We start from the raw sequence: 26,138 nt of genomic DNA, 5'->3' as shown, positions 1-26,138 counted from the left end.
CTGAAGGGAGCAGAAAGGAAGCAAAACCACCACAAGTTAAGGAAGAAATTTTGCCACAGTCACAGCCATCTGACAGTGTTCCAGTCTTTCCTGATGCTAATATTAAAGATGATAGAAAAGAAAATATAATGGAAGAGAAACAAGAAGGTAAGCTAAAATTAAGTTTATTCGGTCAGCATTTGTGTAGGGGCTCATGAAAGTAACTGTAAATGTTTATGTTCAAAGTGGGTATTTATGACTTAATTCCTTGCATGACTTTTTGGATGCTCTGGAATTCAGAGGAAAGAACTTGAGCTTAGTCTTGTCTCCTACATGTAGGAAATAGAGCATTAAAAAAATTCTAGCCTGAAGCTGTGATAGAGAGCTTTGTGGATTCCTGAGTAGAGAACATGCGTAAAGCTACCTGGCTGAGGCTATGGGGAGGGACTGTTACTGGGGTGGTTGTTCTGTGATGGTTTGTAGAGAAACTGAACAACTTTGGGAGCAGATCTGGCGTATGAACTGGGTAGGTCTAAGTAAATTTAATTTACTTTAATTGTAATTACAGTAATTGCAGACATGGTCAACAAGGACCCCTCTCCAGATGCCTCACAGAGCTTGCAGGTAAGAAACAAAAGTAGTTGTTGAGAAGACTTATTTTTCCGTCCAAGAATTAAAGTTAAGGTAATAAGTTTCTCTCCTGATCTGGCAATCACTTGTAAAACCATATTGCTTTTATGTGTCAGAAAAGTCCAGGTGAGTGGGCTCTTTTATTTTCCATTGGAACAGCTAGTCAGTTACCTGCAAGAACACACTGAGCCAGCATCTCTGATAAAATTTGTCCATTAACTTGTTTTAGGCAGAAGAACATGACAAAGAAATTCCACAAGATACCACACCTCAAGAAACTTTGTTTTCTGAAGCTAATGCTCCCAAGACTAAGGAGGAGGAAGGGGGAGAGGAAGATACATGGAAGAAAGAACAAGCTTATTTGAAAGCCTTATCAGATCAGTATTGCATCGAAAAATATCAAGACAGTTATGATTTGATGTGTGAGTAGAACTGTTGGAACAGTAGAACAATAGAAGATGTAGTAAACTTGAGCAGAAAGCTGAGTGCAAAAAAAAAGTACCTGACTTAGCTGTAAATTGCCGAAGTTACAAACTGCAATAGCCAAACAATTTGCTCCTAGACACAACAATGAGAAATACATTCTGACATGTTATGATTTTGTAATCCTAGAGACATTTGTAGAGTTTAATAGGAACAGATTATCAAACTTCTTAGATGTTATGACTTAAAATGTTTATATATTTCTAAATTTAGCAGAACTACCAGTTTCTCATCTCTTGCATCATGTGATACCAAGATCATACACTTTTCCTGTGGATCCTATGGTGCAGTCAGCAACGGATGAAACTGCTGTCCAGCTGAGTGAGCTGTTGTCCCTGCCAGTGCTGATGAAACGTTCCATTACTGCTCCACTTGTATCTCAGTGAGTCTTTGTTAGAAATTTAGCAGTTAATGTTGTGTTCTTTATTAATTCTTTTTTGAGACAAGAGTTGCACATATATCTGTGCTCTGAAATTTCCTTTGCTCCTAGAAGTGTTTCAGTGGATAGTCCATTATTAGCTAGAAAGTTCAGATCTGCATGACAGATTTTTATCTTGGATATCTTAGGTTTTTATGTGTGAATTAAAAATTTGAATGTCTTTGAAACACAAGGGCTTAGAGGGAGTTGTTGGCTCTCGGGGTCATGGATTACGTGGCAGTGGTTTTGACACCACTGGTTTCGTTGTTCCTTGAAAAAGAAGGTGTATTATTTATAATGTTGGTGGCAGTTTTTATTTGACAGATGAAAGCTGAGGGGAGTAAAACAATCTTCTGATTATGTGAAAGCTCATGCATATTGATCAGGTATATTTCATGTTTCTGTGGGAACTCCAGCTTCCAGGCTGTTCTGAAGTTTAATAGAAGCTGTTCTTGTTACTGTTGGGATACATAGGGAAACCACATCTATGTTGGAATGCTTTATTAGTATATCTAATGGTAATTAAAAACTTTTTGTTGTTATTTACAAGATTACTTCTGTCACAAAAACTGTTATTCAGAGATGCATTGATTCCCCTTTTGGAATCTGTTTTCTTCTAAGTTTCAACTTCCATTTATCAGGTCTGAGTGTGTTTGGCGCAATGGAGAAAGATGTAATTATCTAACTTAATTTTAAACATCCAGATTGGCTACCAAAATGATCTGTACACAGGTTCACGTATCCAGCAAAGCAGAGTGAGTAAGCCTGAGCTGTGTGCTGGCAGAGTTAGCCTGTCCCTGATAGGCAAGTTAAATTATTTAAAGCTAGGCTGAACACCTACACTATACTGCAAACTGTGGTATACACCTGCCCTCAACATCTAGTGACAGAGCTTCACCAATTAGTATATTCTTTGTGGAGACTTAATAGTCTTTGTTAATCTGTTTTTTTAGGTGACAGAGGTAAGATGGATATTGATAAAATGTTGCTCCAGGCCCAGCAACATGTTCTAAAGTTCATTCTTTGTAGCCAGGCTTTAAATACTTCCCCAGTACTGTTCCCAGCCCGGTTATCTGAAGTGGTAGGTTTTAATTCTGGTATATTCTGGATGAAGATATTTTTTGTCTCCTGTTTTTTTGCCTATGGTGAATATCATCCTGTCTTGGATAAGTTAAGTACTGGAGCATTAATCTGATGTAGCCACAGCTGAATAGTAGCAGTAAGGAAGGAGTAATGTGGAAGCATAACACCTTTTCTGTGTTTTTATTCTCAGTGTTTCTCTTGTGAACAAAGCCATAGTTGATTACTACTTTGTGGAGCTGAATGTAGAGAAGCATTTTGAAGCACTGAGACACTTTTTGTTAATGGAAGATGGGGAGTTTGCTCAGTCGCTCAGTGACCTGTTGTTTGAGAAGGTATTTGCTTTGTTGTCTTCAGCCTTGGGTTGGGTTGTCTGCTTTAGCTTGACACCTCTGAATTAATTTGGATGGGAGTAAGGGAATGGTGTGAATTAGAATCCTGGCATGTGCTGTTTTCCTCTGTTTTACTGTGTCAGGAAGTCTACTCTTAGCTCAAAAATCCTCAAATAGAGAGCAGAGGGGAGGGCATCTCAAGAGAGTGCTGGGCCCTCTGATGAGACAGTATTTTCATGACTTACTGCAGTGTTCATGGGGAAGACAGCAAGGTAGGAGGGATAGCCTGTGTTAATATAGCTGGTTGCCAGTGGAGATATGTGGCCGTAGGATAGTTAATGCTTTTCTCTGAGTCCTCAGAATGCTCTTGAGTCCTAAGACTCACTGAATAGCTTTGTTTGTAAACCTGAGAGTGTTGGGTTGATGAGTTAGGCAGATTCAAGTCAGATAAATAGCAGTTCTGTCCCTGGCTTTATAAAGGCTGAATTCCCTGCAGGAGGGATGTGTAGCAGCTCCTGAACAGCAGCAGACACATGAAAATTAATCAGTGCAGGTATGGGATTACCTTTGTGCTGTGAACAGCAAATAGGTTCAAAAGTTGCTTCTTATGCTCTTCATCCATGCCTATGGCAGCAGTAAAAACTACCAGTCAAGGCAAGGTAATCACTACTTTACCATTCTGCTTGAACTTGCCTGTGTTCAGGAGCCAAAACTCTTTATTAATACTGTGTAATTGGGGATTTCTTTTTTTTTTTCCCTTGTAGCTTGGATCAGGACAAACACCTGGTGAATTGCTGAATCCACTGGTTCTTAACTCGATCTTAAATAAAGCATTACAGTACAGTCTTCATGGGGACACTCAGCTGGCTTCCAATCTTTCTTTTGCCCTCAAGTATCTTCCAGAAGTGTTCAAGCCTAATGCGCCTGATGCTCTGAGTTGCTTAGAGCTAAGGTACAAGGTAAGAAAGCTTGGAGAAAGGTAGAATACTGCAGTTATGCCATGGCTTTAAGCAGCATGGTAGAGTGAATATGTTCTCAATAATGCAGTATTAGGGGGGTGAGACACTGGCACAGGTTGCCCAGGGGGGCTGCAGATACTCCAGCCCTGACAGTGTTCAATGCCAGGTTGGATTAGGCCTTGAGCAACCTGGTCTAGTGAGAGGTGTCCCTGCCCATGGCAGGAGGGGTTGGGACTAGATGATCTGTAAAGTCCCTTCTAGCCCTTAACATTGTATGATTCTAATACCTTTAAGAATGGAGTAAAGTAATAGTGGAATGGAAATGACAGGATTTACTTAGCCTGCCCATTGCATTACCTTATTAAGATACATGTATTAAATTGTTGAAATACTTGATCTTGAATAACCTTCTAATTTCTAACAAGAAATGTAGTGTGATCAGTGCTGTTATTTTCTTTAGGTTGACTGGCCTCTGAACATTGTCATTACTGAGAGCTGCATGAATAAATACAACAAGATCTTCTCCTTTTTGCTTCAGCTGAAGCACATGGTGTGGACTCTCAAGGATGTTTGGTTTCACTTAAAACGCACTGGTAAATACAATGAGTGAACTAGAAGGCATCATGTTTAAAATGCCTTCAGCACCGTGTGCTAGGCAATTGTTTATAAACAGTCATGCCAAGCTTCAAAAGCCACCATTTTTTAAAGAATCTTCCTTGGCATTTTAAACAGGCTCTACTAAAGAAACCTTTAAAAATCCTGATTTTAGATGGTCTCTGGGGATGCTGATGGTAACATATTTCTGGTTTTATTTTCAGCTTTAGTGAGTCGCGCATCAAACTCTGTTCAGTTTCGACAGCTCCAGCTGTATAAACATGAAATGCAGCATTTTGTGAAAGTTATTCAAGGTTACATTGCTAATCAGATTCTTCACGTTACATGGTGTGAATTTGGAAACAAACTGTCTTCTGTGGGCAACCTGGAAGAAATTCACAGAACACATGCTGAATACCTCAACAAAGCAATCTTCAGGCAAGTCGTTCTGCTTGGTTTTAATCCATGTATTTAAGTTAATGGAGTGGCCAGTCCTAGGCTAATGTATTTGTGCGAAACTGACTTCTGCCTGGTGGACTAAGTAGTCTTTACATATGAAAGTGCTCTTGTGTAAGAAAAACAAACTTCATGGCATGTTATGAGGTCTATACTTTGATGCTTTTCCTCAGGTATCCATCCTTTTTCCTGGACTCCTTGAGTTACCTCCCACTCCTGTTCACCACACCTCTGCAAGCTTCTAGACTACTCAGGGCAGCTCTAACCTAAGAGACCTAAATTAAGGGCACCTTGGCACAGTTCTGTTTTTTCTTTCATGCCATCCATGTCACAGTTATTGTAAATTACTGCAGTTTCATTCAGCATGAGCAATGGGCACAAACCTAGCTGAAGGATTGTAAAACGCTTCTCCTGTACATTGTATATGCCCTTAATATACAAGTGCAGTGACCAGGGCTGGACTTGGAAGGGACAAAAAGATGCCTCTGTCCAGATTTATGAGCAGCGCAAGAGACATCTGTCTTTGAAGTGTCACAGGCTTTTAGCCCGTTGGTTACTGTATATGAGGCAGAAGCGTGGTGTGAATAAGAGGAAAGGAGTTAGGATTTAACTTGGTTTCTTCTTGAAGAGTATACTCTGGGATGATAAAGTGATGAGATGGAGGGAAAAGAGATAAAGAACAGAAAATATAAACAAGGAAAGAAATCTCTCATGTCTTTCTTTTTCAGTTTTAATTTTTAAAAACTTGCCTAAAGCTGCTGCTTGGAGACCAGGTGGTAGGATGAGAGGAGATTAAAGTCTAGGAGACTCAGAGCATGATGTTTTTAAATGTCATCTCTTTTGCAAATGCAGATGTCATTCTAGAAATCAGATACATCAGGGCAAACATCAGTTTCTTGCAAAGTGCAAGTACACTGTTAGTTTCAGGCACTTTGTTTAAAATCCCCATTACAGTTGGCTTCAGTTGTGTGGATTCTTTTAAAGCTGTTATTTTTTGCCTAAATGATCATCACCCCTTTGTACTTAGTCTTACAACCAGTAAACTAATTTCTATAACCGGCAACTAATTTCTAAAGCTGTTTTTGTTCTGGTAGGGGCCTGTTGACAGAGAAGGCAGCCCCTGTGATGAACATTATACACAGCATCTTCAGCCTTATTTTGAAGTTCCGCAGTCAGCTCATCTCTCAGTCGTGGAGCTTCGACGCAGGGAAGCAAATGGCTGTTCATCCCAACTTTGGCCTGATGCAGCAGTCATACAATACCTTCAAGTACTACTCCCACTTCTTATTCAAAGGTAAGAAATTGCCTGAATTCTAGACAGAAGAAAAAGCCAACTGAAAAAATTATGAGGATGTTTTGGTAGTATAGTGTAAAAGTACGAAGATGCATGTACTTAGAGTGTGTTACAAAATGTAGTGAAAACTGCAATATTGTGGTTTGCAAAGTTCTGCATAGCCATCAATTAAAATGTCCACACAAGAAATCTAACAGATATCCTAAAACTGACTGCAAGTTTTTGCTAATTTACAAAATGAGCATTTGGTATTTGTATATGTGCATACATTTTTCTTTTCTCTGGAGCTCAGTTCTGGAACCTTTTGTTGGCAGCAATGAGAAACAGATACCACTTAGCAGTAATTTTAGATACATATGCACTAGTTGAGTGTTACCATTGGTATGAGATTTGACAATTCTGATTCCCATGTGGGACCAAAGCTCAGAGAGCCTCCCAGCACTACTAGCTGGAGCTTATAGCCAGTGCTCCAGGCAAGTGTTGTTCAACTACACAGATCATTTGCAAAATGTTCTTTCCCTTAACATGATAAAATTTCCTCTCACTGTCAGCTTAGGCTATAATGTAAGGAAATGGTGACCTGTCTTTTCTCTCCATTTCTCTTTCAGATCTTGCTTGTGGGTCTAGTCCAAGTTGCTTATCCTTTAGTACAAAGATGGTTCAGAGGGGTGTGTGTTCTTCTTTTTAGAAATCCTTAGTTGCTGAAGGAGGTGCAACTGTTTTTCTTAGATACTATAGAAAAATACATTTTCTAGTCAGACTATATTCTTCAGGAAATGAGCTGCCCTTTTTATTCTTTAAGGGTGTCCAAAAATGGTGTCAAAGGACCAAACCCAGATATTTCAGGATGAGTTAGAATGGCTGCTTCCAAATTCTACAGGAAGTCAGAACACCTGTGGGAGCCACCTAAGCCCATACTACGAGATCTATGGTTGCTTCATGGACAGAGATTAATAGACCATTCCGTAAGGAAATTTGATGAGTGACCTAGTTCTTTACACCCTCTTTATTAAGCACTACAAAAAAAATATGTGCTTGTTCATCGCCACTTGTAGCTTCGGTCACCACGTATTGCAAAATACTCGTTCACAGTGGGTTGATCCAGAATCCATTGAAAGCAGATACAAAGTAGTCTGGACTTCAATGGCTTTGGCTTGGGCCCTAACTTCTAACTCTACACTTTCCCTTTTTCCTTGCATGCTGCTGCTTGCTAATTCCCTTTATATTAGTGCATGGGATGTTTGTGAGCTTAGGGAGTTCCTATTGCCTCTTTCCTTTGTAATGAAGGATGTTTAGAGCAGTCTGGTTGTTTATTCTTAGAGCCTGAGGGGTTTGTCCTAGGAATTTCTCTTTGTTTTTTCTCTCTCACGAAGGACTTTGCTCAAGAAAATTTCAGCAGAGCCAATTCTTTCACTGAGGTCACCAGGGACCTAAACGTGCTTCCATGTCCATTGAAATTATGATAAGGACAGAGCATCTGATTGTGAAAGATTCGATGATTTCTATGTTTCTCTGAGAGCAACTTGAGAAAGCATTTCCTTATTAGAGTAAAACAATTTCACTGAGAACTGTCACAGTCTTTCTTTTGCATCTTACTTGAAATACTTTGTAATGCCAGAAAGAGATACTGGACTTATGTTAAAATATAAGTTTGTTTCTATTATACTCAGATTTCTGCGTTAGACTTTTTTTTTCCCATTACAATGCACAGCTGCTGTCAAGGCTGCCTAGAATATTTATCTTTGTTGAGGCTTATTTTATCTTTTTGTTTTTCTTCCAGTGGTAACAAAGCTTGTAAATAGAGGATACCAACCACATTTGGAGGACTTTCTGCTGAGAATCAACTTTAATAACTACTACAAGGATAACTGAGCTCTATAGAGTAAGGACCACTGATAGCATAGTAGAACAGAAACAGATAAACCTATATGCTTATGATTTATAGAAGCTTATGCAAATGCCATGCAAGAGGCATTTTTCTTCAGTGAAATAACCTGCTATCTAATAGCTCGAAGAATACAACCACTGCATACAGAGCATGATGATGCTTAAAATCCACCACACCTGCCAGTTGTTTGATCTGCTAGAAATTGATGTTGTCATTATTGCGGAGAAAGAAAAGCTGAGTGCCTGGTCTTAACACGGGAGCGAGTGCAAAACTGTATATCTGTGAATGTGTAAATGTTGTATTTTCAGTGGTGTGAATTTCCTCTAATGTAAATACATGTATGTGAAATAAATTAACAGATACTTTCTAAAGCTGTTGAGAGATGTAGGTACTTGCCTTCTGGTGCAGACTGATGTCTTGTCCTGAAGCCACTAGAGAGCAGCCACACAGCTTCTGTGAGCAGCAATATCTGATGTTTGGGACCTTGGAGCTTGGCACTATAGTATAACTGTAGAAAGACAAAAGTTTTAGCTTTCCTATGAACCCAGTGTAACTCCCAGAGCACACATACCTACAGTCAGCTCTCCAAAATGCCAGCTGACCTTATCTGGCCACTGACATAGGCAGCAAAGAGGGAAGAAAAGAGGGAAGAGGGAAAAAGGGATTCAGAGCACCTGAAGTCCTGGTCTGATTACACAAGAGGAGCAACCTTCTCTCCCTTGACTTCTGAAGGACTCCTCCATGGCAAAGGGAAAGAAGAGCAAAATTAGCAATAGCTAGAACCCAGAGACTTCTCAAATACAAGCCACGAGGTGTACTGCCCATCATCATTCCCACCATTGCTCCACGTGGAGCACACAGCCACACTCAACTGACAAGGAACAAAGAGTGTCTCTCGAAACCTTTGTAGTGCTTTGTTTTTTTCTTAACCCCTTATACACTTGCTGTATTCATACCTCCAATTTTCAAACATTTGTTAAAAGATAGTGAATTTTTGGGGAGTGTTGGATTAGACTATCTCGAGCAATCTGTTCCAGCCTCAACTATTCTGTGATCTTTTTGATTCAGCTTAAATGCTGCTGCTTGAATTTGTTTGCATCACAATCCCTGCCCTCAACCTGAGGTCTGGATGCTGCTCATTTTACCAACTTCGTTATTTTTGATGCACCTAGTGAAAAAATCTAGCAGCAAAGTTAGGGCTTTAGTGCAGCCTGAGGGGGATAACCTACTTCCTTATAGACAAAAGTATTAAAAAAAAAAAAAAGAGAGCTAAGTATGGAAATTAAAACACATACCCCCAACACCCACATGTGCCTCCCCATTTTTATTGCTGAGCATGATGGCTTATGGCATGGATTAGCCCTTTGGCCAGCTCAGGTTAGCTGTGTCCCCTCACAGCTTCTGGCCTACCACCTGGGTAGGGGCCAAGGCAGAGACAAGACAGCCTTGACACTGTGCAAACACAGTTCATGCACAGCCAAAACACTGTGTTATCAGCCCTGGCTTAGCTGCAAATCCAAAACACAGCCCCCTGACAGGCTGCCATGAGGAACGTTAACTCCATCCTGCCCAGACACTGCACTTTGATTTGGAAAATACTGCTTCTTTAGAAAGGGCAGTTAAGAAATAACAAGAATGTCCTCAAGACTAGAGAAGTTAATATGTGTCTTCAACTTTGTGGTGTTATGTCAGCACTTCATATAGAAGTGCTTGTAGTAGTTCTCTGATTTTCTGCACAGTAAAACTGAGTGCAGGGGGTGAAAATCATCTACAAATCAGAATTCTGGTTCATACCTTGGCAGTGGTAACTCCTAGATAAAGGTGGAAGGGCAAAGGCTCCACAGCCAGCTCAGCACAGTGTATGGGACCTGCCAGAGGCAGCTCAAGAGCATTCCCTCCTTGACCTCCTTTTGCCTGGCTTTATATTCACTGATGGGGGTCTACTATCTCCACTTCTGGGGAAGAGTTAAAGGTATGGATTGCATTATTTTTTTCTGCCTAGAAAAGAACAGAAGAAAAGCCAGTTTACACAAGTGTTGTAATGCCAGTCCTGGTGCTGAATTGCCTCACAGAAAGAGCATTTCAGTTAGAGATTTCCTGTTTGATAGCCACAGAGGAAAGGCAGAGGCCAGACCAAAGCACCCACACAGCCACTGTCCCTCTGCACGTGCTTGGGCCACCATGGCTCCTCAGCAGGTGGAAGCTGCCTGTGACTAACCACCCACCCCTGCCCAGTGTCAGCCCAGGGTCCTCTCCAGTTCTGTGTGCAACACAACAGGCTGATGCTTGGGGATGGAAAACCTGCTCCATCACCAGCCATGCCTGGGAGCCAGCACAGCTTTGCTATCCCCAGCAAAATCACTTAATCTCTTGGTGTTTAGATTTTCCACCTGAAAAAATGGTAATAGCATCCATCTGTCTTTGTGCCACTTCCAAAAAAAAAAAAAAGGGAATACTGTTTAAATAGCAATGTAATGACCTATTGTTCTACTGTATTAAAATGGCAACTTTTTGAACTTTTGTTTTAAAAATCAACTTCAGAATAGAAAATGTGAAATAAGATTTGTAGGTCAGCTTAGCCTACAAAAAAGAGTTTTCTGTTCGTATTTGCACAAAGTATCATTAAATCTCACCTCTGGGTTTACCTGCTGAAGGCACAAGCTCAGCAGGAGCTCTGCAGTGCTGCAGCACTGTCCTTGTCCAGCCAAAACAGCAGCAGGGAGGAAAGGAGTAGCACAGAGCTTCAGATTTTTTGCATGCCTTAGCTACAGAGACAGATAAACTGACTTCTTCCCACGGGTTTCTGCTCCTCTGATGACTAGGCAGCCGCTGCAAGCACTGTGTGAGCAGAAGAAGGTGCAGTCTATACTCATGTCTGGAGCTTCACCACTGCCCCTCACATCCTTTGATTTATGTGCCATGGCACCTGCCCCACGCCACATCCAGCAGTTATAAGGCTGATTTGGAGGTGAGGGATAACAGAGGTTTTAAGGAGAGGTGGGGACGTTTTTATACAGTTGAGAACAGAACAGTCACTGCACATAAAAAGCCTACCACTGTAAACACGGGAAGCATAAAGCCAAATGCAAAGATGTAAAGAGGTATTGGTTGCATTATTTAGAATACAGCCTTGACTTTGTTATCTTATACTGGATGTGGCCCTCCTTACATCCATTACACTCAATTAGCACCTGGCTCTGGAGGGGTAAGTGCAGGTTATTGCCTCTCCCTGTGTCATATTGACTCTGGTTAAAGATGCACAAGTCCCATCTGTGTAACAGAGCTGAAGGGTCTGCTAAGAAGGGGCATTGTGACTTCTTGGACATCACCTTGCACACCCAAGCAGCCCGAGCACATGGTGGTGCATGACCCAACGCAGGGTGCTGTGTGGAGGGAGAAACACACTCAACTCTGGAGCATGGACACAACGAAGTAAATTCTGGGTAACCGAGGCCTGAATTTGTTCTTCCAGCGGACTGTGTTTGGATACAGTCCACACAAAGGGACAAACAGCAGGTTTGGCCTAGACTCACTTCCATCACAAACTGAAATACCAGAAACAAACCTGTTCAACAGACACTTTGGACTGCAGAGCACCCTGTTTAAATAAACAAATAAAAAAGATGCATCTTCACTTTCTACCCAAAGGCCTATTTCTGTGAGCAGAGTTAAAAATCCCACCCTGTGTCTGCTGCCATCAGGTGGTGGGTTTAATTCCAGTGAGGTAAGAAAAATATAAGACGTGTCAGCATAGATCTTATGGCCAAGTAACTTAAAGGGAGGCTTCTCTCTGAAAAAAGTGAAGGTCCTTACCTTGCTCCAAGCAAACTCAAGGCAGGAGGCCATACCTGTGGGTTCACTCCTCAGGAAACACTGCCAAAACACAGTGAGGTTTCCGTGATATGACCTGGCCATCAGATACTAACACAGAGCAAATACACCTAAAGCAATGAAGTCTGAGAACAGTACAGTTAATAGCAAAACTCTTTCAGGAAACAGGCACGAACAGGAATATTAAAATGCCATTTTTTATTATTTTTAATAAAAGAATCAAGTCTGCAGCACTTATTTTGGAAAAACAAACAAAAATCCCCCAAAACAACCCCCAAAACATTCCAAAGTAAGCACTGACAGTAAAACATGGGGCAACTGAAGATTTGCAAGCTCATGAAGCAGAGTTACAGTGAAATCTTGTCAAGTCATGAGAGGAGTCCCACCACCACCTGAGACTATCCAGACACATGTCTCCAAGAGGTTCTCATTTTGGTTTTGCAATCTGGGTACCGCTTGCTTTTATGCAAAGGTAGTTCAGGATGTATAGCCACAGGCTAAGTCTAATCAAGCATTTCCACAGAAAGCTGTTGATAAGGAGAGTCACCACTTCATTTTTCAGCACAACTCCATGGCTTTTATACAAGCAGAATATTTGACCAGTAAGAAATATTATTTTCAGGTTTACCTATTGCAAATACAGGTCATAAAAACCAAGAAGCAATTTATGATTCAAGTATTTAGATTCCCAAATGCAGTAAGCTGTATTCCCTTCTCTCTGAAGAAGTGAGCTAAGAAATAAAGTTCTTAGCTAGACAAAACTTGGTCCTATTGTCCTGAACAACCTCCTGCTTCCACACTTCTGTTCTTGTCCCTGGAGCAGAAACTCACTATCACCAGAGATGAAACTACAAACTGCCTTCTGAAATGAGAGTGCTGGAAAAGCACACGCATTCCACTTGGCTTTGGATCGTCACACTTCTCCACATACAAAGCACTGATGTTACTGTATGCAGTGGGAAGTCAGTGCAGTTAGACTGTGTGAATACACTGAGTATTTCTACCCATGGGTGAACATCTATCACAAATACATCCATGCATCTATTACAAGTACAATCTTAGTGAGTGGCACACCAAAGCAGCCACACCAAGGGGCTGCATGCACCATTTCAACCTTGACCTATGTGTAAGCAAAGAATTATTTTAGCAGCAAACACCACCACATTTTCATTTCTCACTGTAACACTCAACTGCTCTTTCAAGAATAAAATTGCTAGCAAATTATTTCAGTCTCTCTCTCTCTCCATGATTTTGGCATTATTAGGTGCACAGTAATGTGGCCGTTAGTTCAAATTCTCCTATGTCCAAACACACAGTTATAATATCATGCTCCTTCTTCATACCATTGTTAATAGAGATCCATCTACTCAACCCCCCAATTATTATCAGAATGCTGTTAAAAAGACTTGATCCCTTAGGTATGGTTAAGATTCATTACATTTTAGACCATCCTGTTAAGCCAAAAGCTTGGACAGAGCTCCTCTAAAACTGTTCCTCTCTGACTCCCAAAAGGAAAGATATAAATTGAGACACAGAATCAGCAGAGTTATGTTGATCAGCTTGAAGCAACTTCTCCCCCCTGGACCAGGCACACCATAAGAGACCACTGGTTCTTCAGGGGAATATCTGAAGTATCTATCAAATTGCCAGCATAGTTTTCCTCCCTGGTGCAGTCCTTTTTTATCCAGAACTGACTTTCTGCTAAGGTTCCCACTAAATGGTTTGGTTCCAGAAACCCAAGTTCAGGAGAAGGATAATCCCTAATGAAAGTCTCAAACTCCCACAAAAATGGCTTATTCCTACAAAACAATCAGCTGCACAGGTTGGCATTACTTGCTGCCTGCTTCTTCGAGGTGCTTCCTCTTTCCACTACACCATTCCACGGGCTAGGTAAATACACCTTCCTGTAAGGACTCCGAAACGTCACAGAAGTGCTGTGCTTGTCAGAGATTCCAGTTTATCACAAAGCAGTATTTAACATCAGTTTCTCCAGCTCAAAGGCAATGCAGAGCGAATGTTTACATTCAAAGCATCACCTCTGTATTGTGGCAGCAAGGAGAACAAACAGATGGATAAGCAGCAGCCCAACTGTTCTCCCTGTTTTTCAACAGCTCATACTGAGGAAGACTTAAAAGAGCACAATTCATCCTGAGCTAATTCCAAGCTTGCAAAGGGGTAGTGGAAGAATTTGCAAGAGAACACGTAAATCACAGTGTAAGATAGTCATCTCTTTGGAAAAGAGAAGCCTCTGCACTAAACCAAACCTTTCAATATCTGAACCAGTAACACAGTCCTTTAGAAAGCAGTTCAGAAAGCTAAGTAACAACTAACTACAGAACAACTCTCTTTTGCTGATGTGGCAATAATGGGCAACCAACTTTCCCCTGAAACCTCAAATGAAACGTTACCAATAAGTAACTTGCAAGCAAGTCAGCTCCTGTTCTCCTCCCACGTCCTCCATCAGCTTTTGCACAAGCTCAAACAGCACAGTCATGAAGAAGTCAGAAGCAAACTAAATAGTGCAAGACTGGAGTGGGAATGAAAGAACCTCACTGACCACTGTGATGAGCAGGCACCCCACCTGCACACTTCTCCTACAGGAGCACAGAAATAAATACCCAATGACCCTGGATGTGAGTGCTGGGGTAGTTTAAGGTCTGCACTAATTTGGCTAATGAATCCTGCCCAAGGCAACTGGCTTACAAACTCGAGTTTAGTAAATACTTACACGTGCTGTATGCAAACATACTGAACCTGAATAAACTTCATCACCAAGTTTCCAAGTGCAAATGTATATAATATTCCTTAATTCTGCTCCTAAAAAACCCTCAATTGCTCCCCCAAACTCTAGCCTGCACAAATTCTCTGAAAATAGATAACCTGAAGGTTCACAAGAAATGAACTACTTAATTAAATGAAACATAGCTTCAAACAAGCAACACTGAATTTGTTCCTCCATTAAAGAGGACTATAAGTTCCTGCATAGAGAAAGCAGTTAATAAATATTGACAGTACTATTAGTTAAGACATCAGACAAAAACAGATCAGATTCCTGACTTACTGTTTTTGTCTTCACATAACAACAACTCCATTTGGATGCTTGAAATTCAGCCTGCCTCAACATAAAATATTGCTTTTTACTTGCAATGTAGTATGGAGAAAGCAAACACTTTCAGCCTCACAACATTCAGATTACTGATGTATAGACTGTTGACTGTCACTGGTTTGTTCCAATGATCCACAATTGCTTCAAATTAGGCACAGCTGAAGACTGCTGCAGACGCATCCAAATGTAGGGTTGTTTCCATAACTTAATAGCACTTTGATGTCTGCCTTGCTGAATTCTTCACTGCTGAAGGAGGATCAGAGTCTTCAGTTTACAGCAAAAAACAAAACAAGGCAGTTATGAAGATCATGTAACACAGAGCTCTGAAGCCCAGAGCGGAGGTTTGCTGCAATATGGCAATCTGCTCCTGGTCTCTTCAGCACAAGCAGCTGCTGGAGCTGTTGCTCCCTCCTCTTCTGCATCTTCCTTTACCTCCCTGAAACCTTCTGCTTCTTGGAATGGATGCTCTAAAAGTTTCAGTACATTTCTTACCTAGAGAGAAAACACAGCACAGGTTATGAGAATTTAGAAAGTGAAGGCAAAATGATGCAGAGAAGAACTTCACACCAAAGAATCAGCAAGTATATTGTATTTAATGCATGAATTCCAGACAGGCCAAGTATTAAGTAGATGAACAACACACATATCAAATAAGCTGCAAACTGAAATTGTAACTGACTGAGTTTGTATTTGTATAGGATTCAAGCTCAAACAACTTGAAATGCAGGTATTAAATACAAGTTCTTACGTGATTCCTCAAAATAAATTAGTTTTCCCATACTCTGTATGCAATATTCCATGTGCTGAAGTCCACAGATGAAAGCTCTAAGTTTTAAAAGTTAATGCTTAGCACAGCAAGGAACAAGTATAAATTAAACCCCAACTGCCTCCCAAGGCAAACACCACCCTCAAGACACAAAAAGCAGGGTAAGTGTCTTATCCTGGGGTCAGCCTACAAAAGCTGCTGGTTCTGACTCTGATTTTTGATTCCATTATTTGATCTGCAGTCATTAAAATGACACCTTCTTCAAAAACAACAGAGATCTCCTAAAGAGTGAATTCTAAATCCCCTCCCTGCCTGAGATGCCAGGCTGAATTTCACCTAGCATGATGTCAGTCATCAGCAGCACCACGACACATCCACGCAAACCTAGGGGGGTTGTAAGCAGTAACAACATACCTCTGAGAAATCCCCATTTTCAGCCGCTTCTATGGCATTCTGGGCAATATAATTTCTCAACACATATTTTGGATTGTTTGAATTCATAACCTTCACACGATCAGCGTTCCAGGCATCAGCATCACCAACACTTTCCACTTCTTTTTGCAAACGGACTCTGAAATTAAGCAGGTGACAACAACTGGTTTAGATCAAGAATCACATGTAGAAATTGACACATTTCCTTGCTCTGAGAGCCTTAGTTTGCAGTTCATAACAAGTATTACATCACCCATAATCCTCTCAGTTTATAAAATGCCACTTCATTTAAAAGCAGCACTACAGACCCTCAGCAGGTCCTGACAAGGCTCGAGGAAGTGGCAGAGCACAGCCTTCATGTTCTCTCAAAGGTCAGATGGAGACACTGGTGCCTGGTCTGCTCTGCACTGCACCACAACAACCAACACTTTCAGGTCTTTTAAGTATTTCTATGATTTTTCATTGGTTAAAGCTTTTGATGTTCTGATAAAAGTGAAGGGATGCAACACAGTCGAGGCAGTTTGATCTACTTTTTATCAGTAATACTTGCTAAAACTCTCAACCCCACTGGACAACAAGATCACAGGCAGGTGAGGAAGGGAGTCCTGACCTAATCTACACAGCACAAACAACTCCATTAACAGGGTTTCTTTACAAAAAAGTCTTGTGCTAACACTTATTTTTTAGGCTTCGAACACTCTGGACATTTCTTTTATAGTTACTCTTCAATTAAGGACATTTCTACTTGTTTTCTATATTAATACACAGATTTTTCTTTCAGGAAAGAAAAATCAAAGGACAAAATGCTTAAAAGGTCAGTCAGTTGTAGTTACTGAGCACCTAAAAGTTCTCAACTGAAATCTGCCTCTTTTAGAATCAAAATCAACATTCTTGAAGCACTTTTAATAGCAGATTTGATGCTAGGTGATTTCTACACCCTCACCCTACCTCAAAATCCAGCAAACAAAATGCAAAGATGCCCTCTAACTTTCATGGCAACAAAGACACTGATCAGGGCAGTAAATAATATTCTGAGCTGCATGCCCTGCCCATCCCTCCCGACGTGTATTTGAGACAAGGTGTCTTTCATGACACATTGCTCCCAAGATGCAGAAATAAAATAGTGCTATGAGTACCCCTCACCCTACCTCAAAATCCAGCAAACAAAATGCAAAGATGCCCTCTAACTTTCATGGCAACAAAGACACTGATCAGGGCAGTAAATAATATTCTGAGCTGCATGCCCTGCCCATCCCTCCCGACGTGTATTTGAGACAAGGTGTCTTTCATGACACATTGCTCCCAAGATGCAGAAATAAAATAGTGCTATGAGTACTGAGAAGCCTTACTTTCTCCAGCTTTCCAGTGTCCTTTATTTCTGCTGAGTAAATCAGCTGCTGTTAACTGCTGAAGTTTAGAGAATTGTTCAATGCGTTCTAGTTCTTTATTTATATTAGCTTTTGTTCCAATTAATGCAAAGAGCTGTGGATTAGACTGAGCCAACATCAGCATCATTGACAGTTGTCTGGGAACAAAAAGAACAAACATGTTGGATATTAAAGTTGGTCAAGAACCATCTCTTTGCAACCACAAAGCAGGTACGAAAACATTCAAGACAAGCTATGATTTCACTAGAGAGATTAAGTAACAGATATTGGTAATTAACAATTTTTTTTTAGAAATTAGGCTAATGTTACTGTTCCTTCCCCTTTCTTCAGTGTATTTAATCCATATTCCTGTGGTATATAAAGTGCAGACAGTAGATTTTCAGAATTACCAGTTGAGTTTAGTTGTGGAATTCTCATCAAAATACCCTAGGAACTTTAAAAGTAATTTGGAATAAAAAAGCTGACCTTACTTAGCTATCAAGATAATACATAATTCATAAGTTTTGTTGTTTGGGGTTCTTTTAAATTTTTTTTCCTAACATTAATATTGTAACAGCATGTGGAATCAGCATCTAACACCTGCTAATTTTACCAGTACTAAGAAAAACCTAAATGGTATGGAGAAATACTTCATTTAATTCTCATGAGACAACACTGTGGGTTTTTTCAGTTTGCCAGGCTAAATCACAGAATGAGAACTGCTTTTTGGTAACGAATTGTGACACTCAAAATTTTCAGAGAAGGAAAAAACATTCTCAAAATGTCTATTTTTGCCCCATCTCCAAAATTGAGAAACTGCTTCAACCACTGTTATAAGCAGCAGCTGAACAAGGCTTACTATTTTTCCATGCTCAGAGTATGTGGACTGCAGCAAAAGTGGGACATGGAGCCCAGACAAGGACATCAGAGCCTAGAGTGGGCATTTAGGTTATACTTAGGCCAGAACCTTGGTGGCTAAAAGTGACTTTTTGCTGACAATACCTTAGCAGACCAAGGTAGCAGTATAGTTCAAACCCATTTCTGCTATAAAATACTTCTGTACCACTCTCATTGCCTCAGTCAGCAGAGACTGGAGGAAAAAGAAAGACCAAATGAAAGCTCAGACAACTTTAGAGTTGCAGCCAATTGCTGTGAGTCACTGCCGTAGATCATGATCCATCTACTTCACAGTGGCATTTCCAATTTTCTAATTTGTCAAATAAGACATAGCATACAGAGTTCATTATGGTTATAATGAAACTAAAAGCAAAGGCTAAAAGCATTTAAGTACAGAAAAGCATTACCTTGGATCCATCTGTGGTTTGAAAGCAACTTTTAGTTCTTCCACAGAAGCACACTGACTTGTAAGCTCTTCTAAGAAATCTTCATCTTTTGAAGGATCAGAGTCTACTGGGAATGAACTCATCAAGCAGAAAATATTTGTGAAGTCACCACCTGAAAAAGTGAATTCTATGAGTAAAGCAAGTAATAAATCAGCAAGGAAACAGGTCCCATACCTCCTTCCTACCTCCCCCCACAGCAGTACAGGTCACCACGCTGAAGAGGCAAGTGAACTGTTCCCTCAACAGGGGTGCAAATGTGAGACAGGAGCCCTGTATAAGGCAACAACTGCCTCACAGCTCAGAGTAAGGTAACTATTTTTCAGTCCTTTGTTCTTCTCTCAGATGACAATGTAGTTGCACAAGGTTGCTTTTTTGTAAGGTCTTGGTTTGATTATAGACACTGATGGGCTATATTAAGTAATAACCTTCTGTGCTCTTCACCAACCTGTGAGGTGCATGGTTTCAAGGAGTTCAGACACCAGCTTACTATCTTCTTGTAATTCCAACTGGATTAAGCCTAGTTTTTTCCTCATCTTCTGCAAATAATGTTTCTCAAACTCAGCATCATATTCCTCTTCCAGGATGAGTTCGCTTATTTCCAAGGGCAGCTCTGGAACTAGAGCTTCAGCAAGTTTTCCCAGGTTCCACTTGCAAACCTCTGGCTGTTTGTTGTAAGCATAGCGCCCTGTGTTATCAGAACCATTGCAGACATGCTCAGGGTCATACCTACAAATGGAAAAACCAGTTAGCATTCTTCTAGTTATCTGGACACCACTACTGTGAGAAGCACTACTTTTATTGTTTTAATCTGCTCTAGGAAATAAAAAATTCCAAAGGGAACACTCTTTGATTCTTTTCCCAAACTCAGAGGCTACAAGAACAGTCTAACAGTTAGAGATGTTGTGAACAACATTAAAAAGAAGTTGAAAAGAAGAATTGCAGGACAGCTAGAACTTAATCTACTCTGCCATAAAGAGAGCTCATAAAACTACTTTAGCATTAAAATATTAAAGCAATCACGAACATCAGGATTGTTCCACATAGCAAGTAGATACACACGTCAAATAATGTTGCCACACTGACCTGTCCATAAATCCAAAAGGGCCATAGTCAATGGTCAGTCCAACGATGCTCATGTTATCTGTGTTCAGCACACCGTGGCAAAACCCAACACACTGCCACTCAGCTACCAACCTCGCTGTGCGCTTTGTTATCTAGAAGAGGATACATTTTCTTCATTTTTCATCACAAAGTATTTCCAATACATTCATTATTTCCCAGCACTTCCTAATCTGAGCTGATGCTTCCACAGCTCTGATGCAAGCAGATTCTGGCAATGTGCCATACACACAAGTTAAAGACAGCGTGCCTCTCTCCTCCTGCTCATAACTGCCCTGTTTCTCTGTCTCCCAGTTCTGTTTGCCTTCTCTTCTCTCTTTCCAGGTTTGACTTGCAAGTCAACTAACAGCTTTAAAATGTGCTGGAGGCAGAATGCCGAAGGTAAACTGTTTGACACCAGACTTGCCTACTAGTCTAGTCATTATACAAATATGTTCTTTTTCTTATCACTAATTTTAAAGACTAACTACACACAGCACCTTACATAAGCAAAGTCTAAGAAATAAAATTAACTATGCTCAATGTAAAGTTACTCTTTCCTACACACCAGGTAAGCTGAGTGACTTACAGGAAGGTAAGTGGTTTACACAAAAATACAATTCTCTGCAAGCAAGTTTTAGCATAATAAGCAATTCCCTCAATTTGCTGAGAGTGGAAAAAAAGCTACAAGTTTAAGTAAAAATATTCTGAGAATGACAACTTTATTTAAATGCAATTCCTCACCAAACACATGCTGCACCAGAGCTTTTCTGCTGCTTAACTGAGAGCTACTTTTATGGAACCCTTGACTGCTATCACTGCATGTGCCCCATCCTTCAAATAAATAATGAAATATTTTAAAGCAGTCCTAGTTACTTAAACATATTAACCTACCTGTCAGCTACAACTACTCTGTGCTACGAAATCCAAAATTCAGGAAGCTAACCTGGTTTTCAAATAAAACTAGGTACTTCTAAATGCATGACTAAATTGCTGTAAGCAAAAATTGTATGTAGCCATTGCCTGAAACTTTTAAATCAAATTATTTTCATAGCTAAAATCACTCATCTTCCCAAACAGCTATCAATGTACAGAAATTCAAAGCAACTATTTGCTCCAGGCTGCAGTCTAAGTGTATTTCATTAAGGTTCAAAACTCTCTTGTTAACAGAGGAAATATTCGTTCTATGCCTCTGTCTTCAAACCCAGAATTTTTCTATCTTCCTCTTTTGAAAAACTTGTGCAGTCAGGTAAGGAAGAAAAATTAGACAAACTTGTCCTGACAAGTAGTGAAAACCACAAATGGTGCTTGGAACAGAAGCTTTTGGTGCACCTTGAGATCTCATGCCTCTACTTTTCACAATATTCTCAAGGTTAGTACTTTACTCACCTTTCCTGAGTGCTGGCTCACGGGGCCATGGGAAGCCAGCACTCAGCTACATGTGTCCAAAACTGATTACTGGCATGCCACAGACAGTAAGGGAGGCACACCCTGCACAAGGGCTCTGTGCCAGAAAAATGGGAAAACCTAAAAAACTCCTGACCATCAGGAAAGCACTCCAGTGGTAAGGCAGTTCCTAAATGCTGGGTGTCTTTGTCTGAATGCATCACACACTGCCAGTGCTCTGGTGAAAAAGAAATCCCCCTAATGAGAATGCCTGAAAGCAACAAAAGCCTGGGTGCCACTCAGAGATGGGAACATCAATTAGGAAGAGACAGCCTTGCGCTCACTTTGACCTTTATTCTTTTTCATCAGCATTTTTCTACTGTGAGCCAACCTAGAAAACAAGTATGGTGTATGTATAAATAATAGCACTGTCTGAAGGACACACTCATTTAAATTTAAACACCACCTAGAAATTATTTGAGAAGTACAGATAATGCTGTTTGCTTTCTGGACAGTGCTGTGAAATGCAATCACTTTTACTTTTTGTCTCCATTTCTTCCACAGTGCAAAAAGATAAAACACATCAGAGGTGAGCTGACAGCACTCCCCTGATATTAAAAAAGATGGATGTGTTTGTCAAATTAGAGAAGGGACTGGGGTGCTTTTCACGTGGGGAAAGGTCTGGAAAGTCTCCACTAAGGATGAGAGAAAACACAAGGAGGCAAGGAAACACAAGGAAAACACAGACATGGAGTGTGGACAGGCAGAGGCAACAAACAAACACACAGATATGGGGCCATGAGAGAAGGACGGCAGGAACTAGGGACCAGGAAGGAAACTTGCTCAAGAAAATACGTCAAAAGCAGGACTTGGCAGGACCAGGCACACACACACACATCCACAAAGATCCCCAAGTCTCATGGCTTTTCTGCCATCAGGAAGTAAACATGCCATCACAGCTACAGACCTGGGCATGCACACAGTGGGTGACAACCCACAGTTCTCATCAACCCCAATTGTTCAAACACAAAATGCCTGTCCTGCAGAGGTGAACTCTCTGGTACCCAGTAGTGAACCTAGTGAACCAAGTCACAGCTTGCTTCTGAAGAACTAATGCAAGTATGCGCAGGCTGTGTTACAGAAGAAAAAGAAAAAAGGCAACAAACCAAACCAGCAAACAAAAATACACACACACAAAAAGGCCCCATTCACAAACCAAAAAAACCACCACAAAGTGTAGAGAATGTCAGATTTTAAGCCTGCCTTCTGACCTCTTATTGGCCCATAATAAACATGCATCATGCTGCAGCCATTCCCTCAGTTTGGATCAGACCACTTCAGATTTTCAAAGCACCACAGCAACTTTTAGACAGACTAGTCAGGTATTATACACTGGTATTTTTTAATTATCCCGTCCGATGGCTAGTAACAGTGTTGAAGTGATTTGCAATCAACATTCCTGTCTGTAATTTGGAAAACGAGATACAGGAAGTGACTCAACAATTCTCAGTATTTTACAAAACAATGCCTTGCAAGTGATGCCTCAGTACCATCAAGTCATCATCTGACAGTCAGGGCCAGAACTTCCCCTTGCAGTCTAAGACACTCTCAGCAAATGGAGACAAGTCTTGGGAAGCTCCTTCAGAGCAGGGAAATCATGACCTACTATTAAAAAGGTTAAACCACTTTCATTGGTTAGATCAATAGCAACACTGCTTTCATCAATAAGCAGCTCTATCAAGAGTGCTTTCTTCAAAGAAAAGAATAGTTCAGACAATTAGATGATGCGAAGTATTAACCAACTCCAGTCACCTGTGCTTGCAGATGAAGTGCCTCAAGATGACTGCTACAGATTTATGAAGAGAACCTGATCTGCCTTACCTCTTTGAAGAAAGCAGCATTCCTCTGAACACTGTTGTCTGAATGAGCCTCCTGGATTTCTGGGTAGAAAGTGCTGATCACATAATCAAGCATCTGTATTCTAATATCATTTCTGTTCACGCTGGGGCCCTTGCGTCCAGTGTATTCATCAGGGGGTTTAAAAATTTCAAAAGAACCAAACCTGTTTCAAAATAATAAAAACATACCTTAGAATTATCTGATACTATTAAGTTTACTTGATATTACACGTAGTAAAAACATTTACTATTGTTGTAATAAGATATTTTCTCTTAAGTTTGACACCAATCCTTCAACTGACTGAGAGAAAAGACCTGCAAGACTCCTACACTGAACCTAATGAGGCTCAGAGACTCAGCACAAGGAAGTGCACATGTCCGTGTGTAACTAGACTGTCAGATCCAGACCCTAGCCAGTACTGAAGACCAGCTCCATCAAGTTACTCACAACCACTTCCACAGAAAAATTATCCTGAGTAAATACACAGAAATTGGACTTATTTTAAATACTAGATTGTACATCAAGCGTATCAGATTTCTTCAGATATGATATACACACAAGCACGTACACACATACACAGACACATTGCTTATACCTCACCTTCCTCTAACATTCTGTTACCTGACAGGGAGATGTACATTTTCCTGAAATGCCTAGTGGCTTCTGCTGGAGCAGGAACCTTGTACACTTCTCAGCCAGGGATAGTACACCCAAACACTGACAGTACTACGTTAGAACCAAAATTAAGGATAGCTCTATAATCACAGAACCACAGAATGTTAAGGGGTTGGAATGAATCTCAAAGATTATCTAGCCTCAATCCTCCCTGCCATGGGCAGGGACACCTCCCACTAGACCAAGCTGCTCAAAGCTTTATCCAGCCTGGCCTTGAACATCACACAGAGACAGATAAACCCTAGGGATCCTAGGCTGGTAGAAAGGAGTAAATTCTGCCAACTTAGGAAGATATTTTTCATGTTTATGCCTGCACAGGATACATGCTGGTCTTTTTAATGTTAGTAGTAGTGGTGGATTTTTATCCTTAGAAGTAGCAGAATTTGAGCATAGCAAAGACACCAGCTCATCCCATCTGCTGGGAAAGAAAAGCAGCTTCCCATAGCCCAGCAAAATTTTCAGGCCTCCAGAACAAGAAACACACAAACAGTGCTGCTAGGGAAATACACTTAAAATGGTATTTTAGAAGACTGCTGTGCTTAGCTTTAAAAAAGAGAAACAATCAACAAAATAGGCTTCTACCTTATAAACGTAGAGGCTATTCTCAGAACAACTGTACACCTTTCATTTTTTGGATTCCCATCATAAAATACGTCACGGACAACTTTGGAGTCAGACGTCACACACGTCCCAGCCCTCGTTGTTGGTATGCCCAGGTGAAACATCGCCTCGCTGCACAGGAACTCCCGAATGCTTGACCGCAGGACCTTCCGACCATCAGCTTGGCTGCAGCAACAACACATGCACAGTTTTTAGGCTCTAAAGGCACAAACTCCTGTCTCCTCTGCACATGCTCTGTCCACGGTCACACAAGAAAGCAATGTTAGATCTGAAAACAAAAGCTGGACCTTGGAACTTCTGTGAAAGCTCAGTTACACCGACACAACACATTTGCAATGAAGACCACACAGAAGAAAACAAACCTTCCAGTTGCACATATCTCTTCTAATCATTAACTCTGTTGGTTTCATTGCCGCAATAGTCTTACAAAAAAAATTTTAACATTTGGACAGCGTAGCTATTTTACTGTATATAAAGTCACTGATTTCCTCTTAATAAAATGAAATATAATGAAAAATATGATTCTGGATCTTTCTGGGTAAGGAATCTAACAACAGGATGTGAAAGATGGGCACGCATAGCAGCTGCATTTAAAACCTGAACAGACAGCAAATAGCAAACTAGCTTAATTAATAGGTAATAAGTAAAGGGAACAGATGCAGGTGGTTCTCAGCCCACACTCCCAGCACCTCCAAAGACACAAGCAAGCAGGAGAGCTGCCCAGAGCAGCTTTACCACCATATCTGAGATTTTCACTGTGATTTCCTCAACCTTCACAGACCTGAGGAAGGCCTTCAGAAGACCACATGCATGAAACTAAGGTGTTAGTGAGCCTGTGCATGGCTGGAATTGAAAATATTGGAAATCCAATTGGGAAAACATTGCCTGAAACATTCAAAGCAGCGCAGGGTAATCGGACTAAAGAAGATAACCCCTCCCTAGCAGGGATTTGATCAGTATGCTGTTCTGGGTTTTTTTCCACTATTCCCTCCCACAGCTGTGGAGGGAAGTGGACGCCCAGGTTTGCCCAGGGAGGGGGTGGATGTCCCACCCCCAGCAGTGTTCAAAGCCAGGCTGGATGAAGCCTTAAGAGACCTGGTCTAGCGGGGAGATGTCCCTGCCCAGGGCACAGGGGGTTAGGACTAGACGATTTAAAGGTCCATTCCAGCCCCTAAAGTTCTCTGATGGACCAGCAGCACAAGGAAACACCCACATTACAATACATTTGTGTGAGGCACAGGGCAGTAAGCAGACAGGTGGTTGTGTCACCCACGGTCCGTGTCCTCCAAAGGGAAAACCCGCACCGCAGGGTAACCAGAGGCAGAAGGAACATGCCACCCAAAGGAGATGCAGTTACAGTCTTGTTTTGCCATCTCCTGGTCTGGCATTTAAATACTACACTTGCCGCTGCCAAGACTGGACAAAAAAAACCCCGAGAGGGCTAAGAGTTGACCTCTGCCCCCGCAGCGCGGATAAAGGGATCAGCGGCCCGGGCAGCCCG

General features: G+C 41.0%; 2 protein-coding genes across 2 annotated transcripts in view; one reads left to right on the top strand and one right to left on the bottom strand.

Moving 5' to 3' along the window:
* TUBGCP6 (tubulin, gamma complex associated protein 6) overlaps positions 1-8,484 on the top strand; it is a 21,608-nt gene extending 13,124 nt beyond the window's left edge. Inside the window, 10 exon segments of the mRNA XM_009071585.1 lie at positions 1-147; positions 548-603; positions 839-1,031; positions 1,306-1,474; positions 2,784-2,925; positions 3,687-3,881; positions 4,342-4,474; positions 4,700-4,913; positions 6,026-6,225; positions 8,006-8,484. The exon segment at positions 1-147 is cut by the window's left edge and continues 20 nt beyond it. Of these exon segments, the coding sequence (XP_009069833.1) occupies positions 1-147; positions 548-603; positions 839-1,031; positions 1,306-1,474; positions 2,784-2,925; positions 3,687-3,881; positions 4,342-4,474; positions 4,700-4,913; positions 6,026-6,225; positions 8,006-8,097 (1,541 nt within the window). The 3' untranslated portion in view covers positions 8,098-8,484.
* A 6,872-nt stretch (positions 8,485-15,356) lies between these two features.
* Positions 15,357-24,795, bottom strand: LOC103799277 (selenoprotein O). Its single transcript, XM_009071583.1, has 8 exons — positions 24,599-24,795; positions 23,324-23,504; positions 20,042-20,172; positions 19,404-19,684; positions 18,920-19,070; positions 17,585-17,773; positions 16,231-16,387; positions 15,357-15,542 (listed from the first exon to the last, which is right to left on the bottom strand). Exons 1-8 carry the CDS (start codon positions 24,739-24,741, stop codon positions 15,357-15,359), a joined length of 1,419 nt encoding a protein of 472 aa, XP_009069831.1. The 5' UTR covers positions 24,742-24,795.
* Between the last annotated feature and the right edge of the window lie 1,343 nt (positions 24,796-26,138).

The sequence above is a fragment of the Acanthisitta chloris genome, unplaced genomic scaffold, assembly GCF_000695815.1.
Source record: "Acanthisitta chloris isolate BGI_N310 unplaced genomic scaffold, ASM69581v1 scaffold43733, whole genome shotgun sequence".
NCBI classification, from domain to species: domain Eukaryota; kingdom Metazoa; phylum Chordata; class Aves; order Passeriformes; family Acanthisittidae; genus Acanthisitta; species Acanthisitta chloris.
Note: the sequence above shows the minus strand (reverse complement) of the source record. Positions and strands in the feature narration are given on the sequence as shown.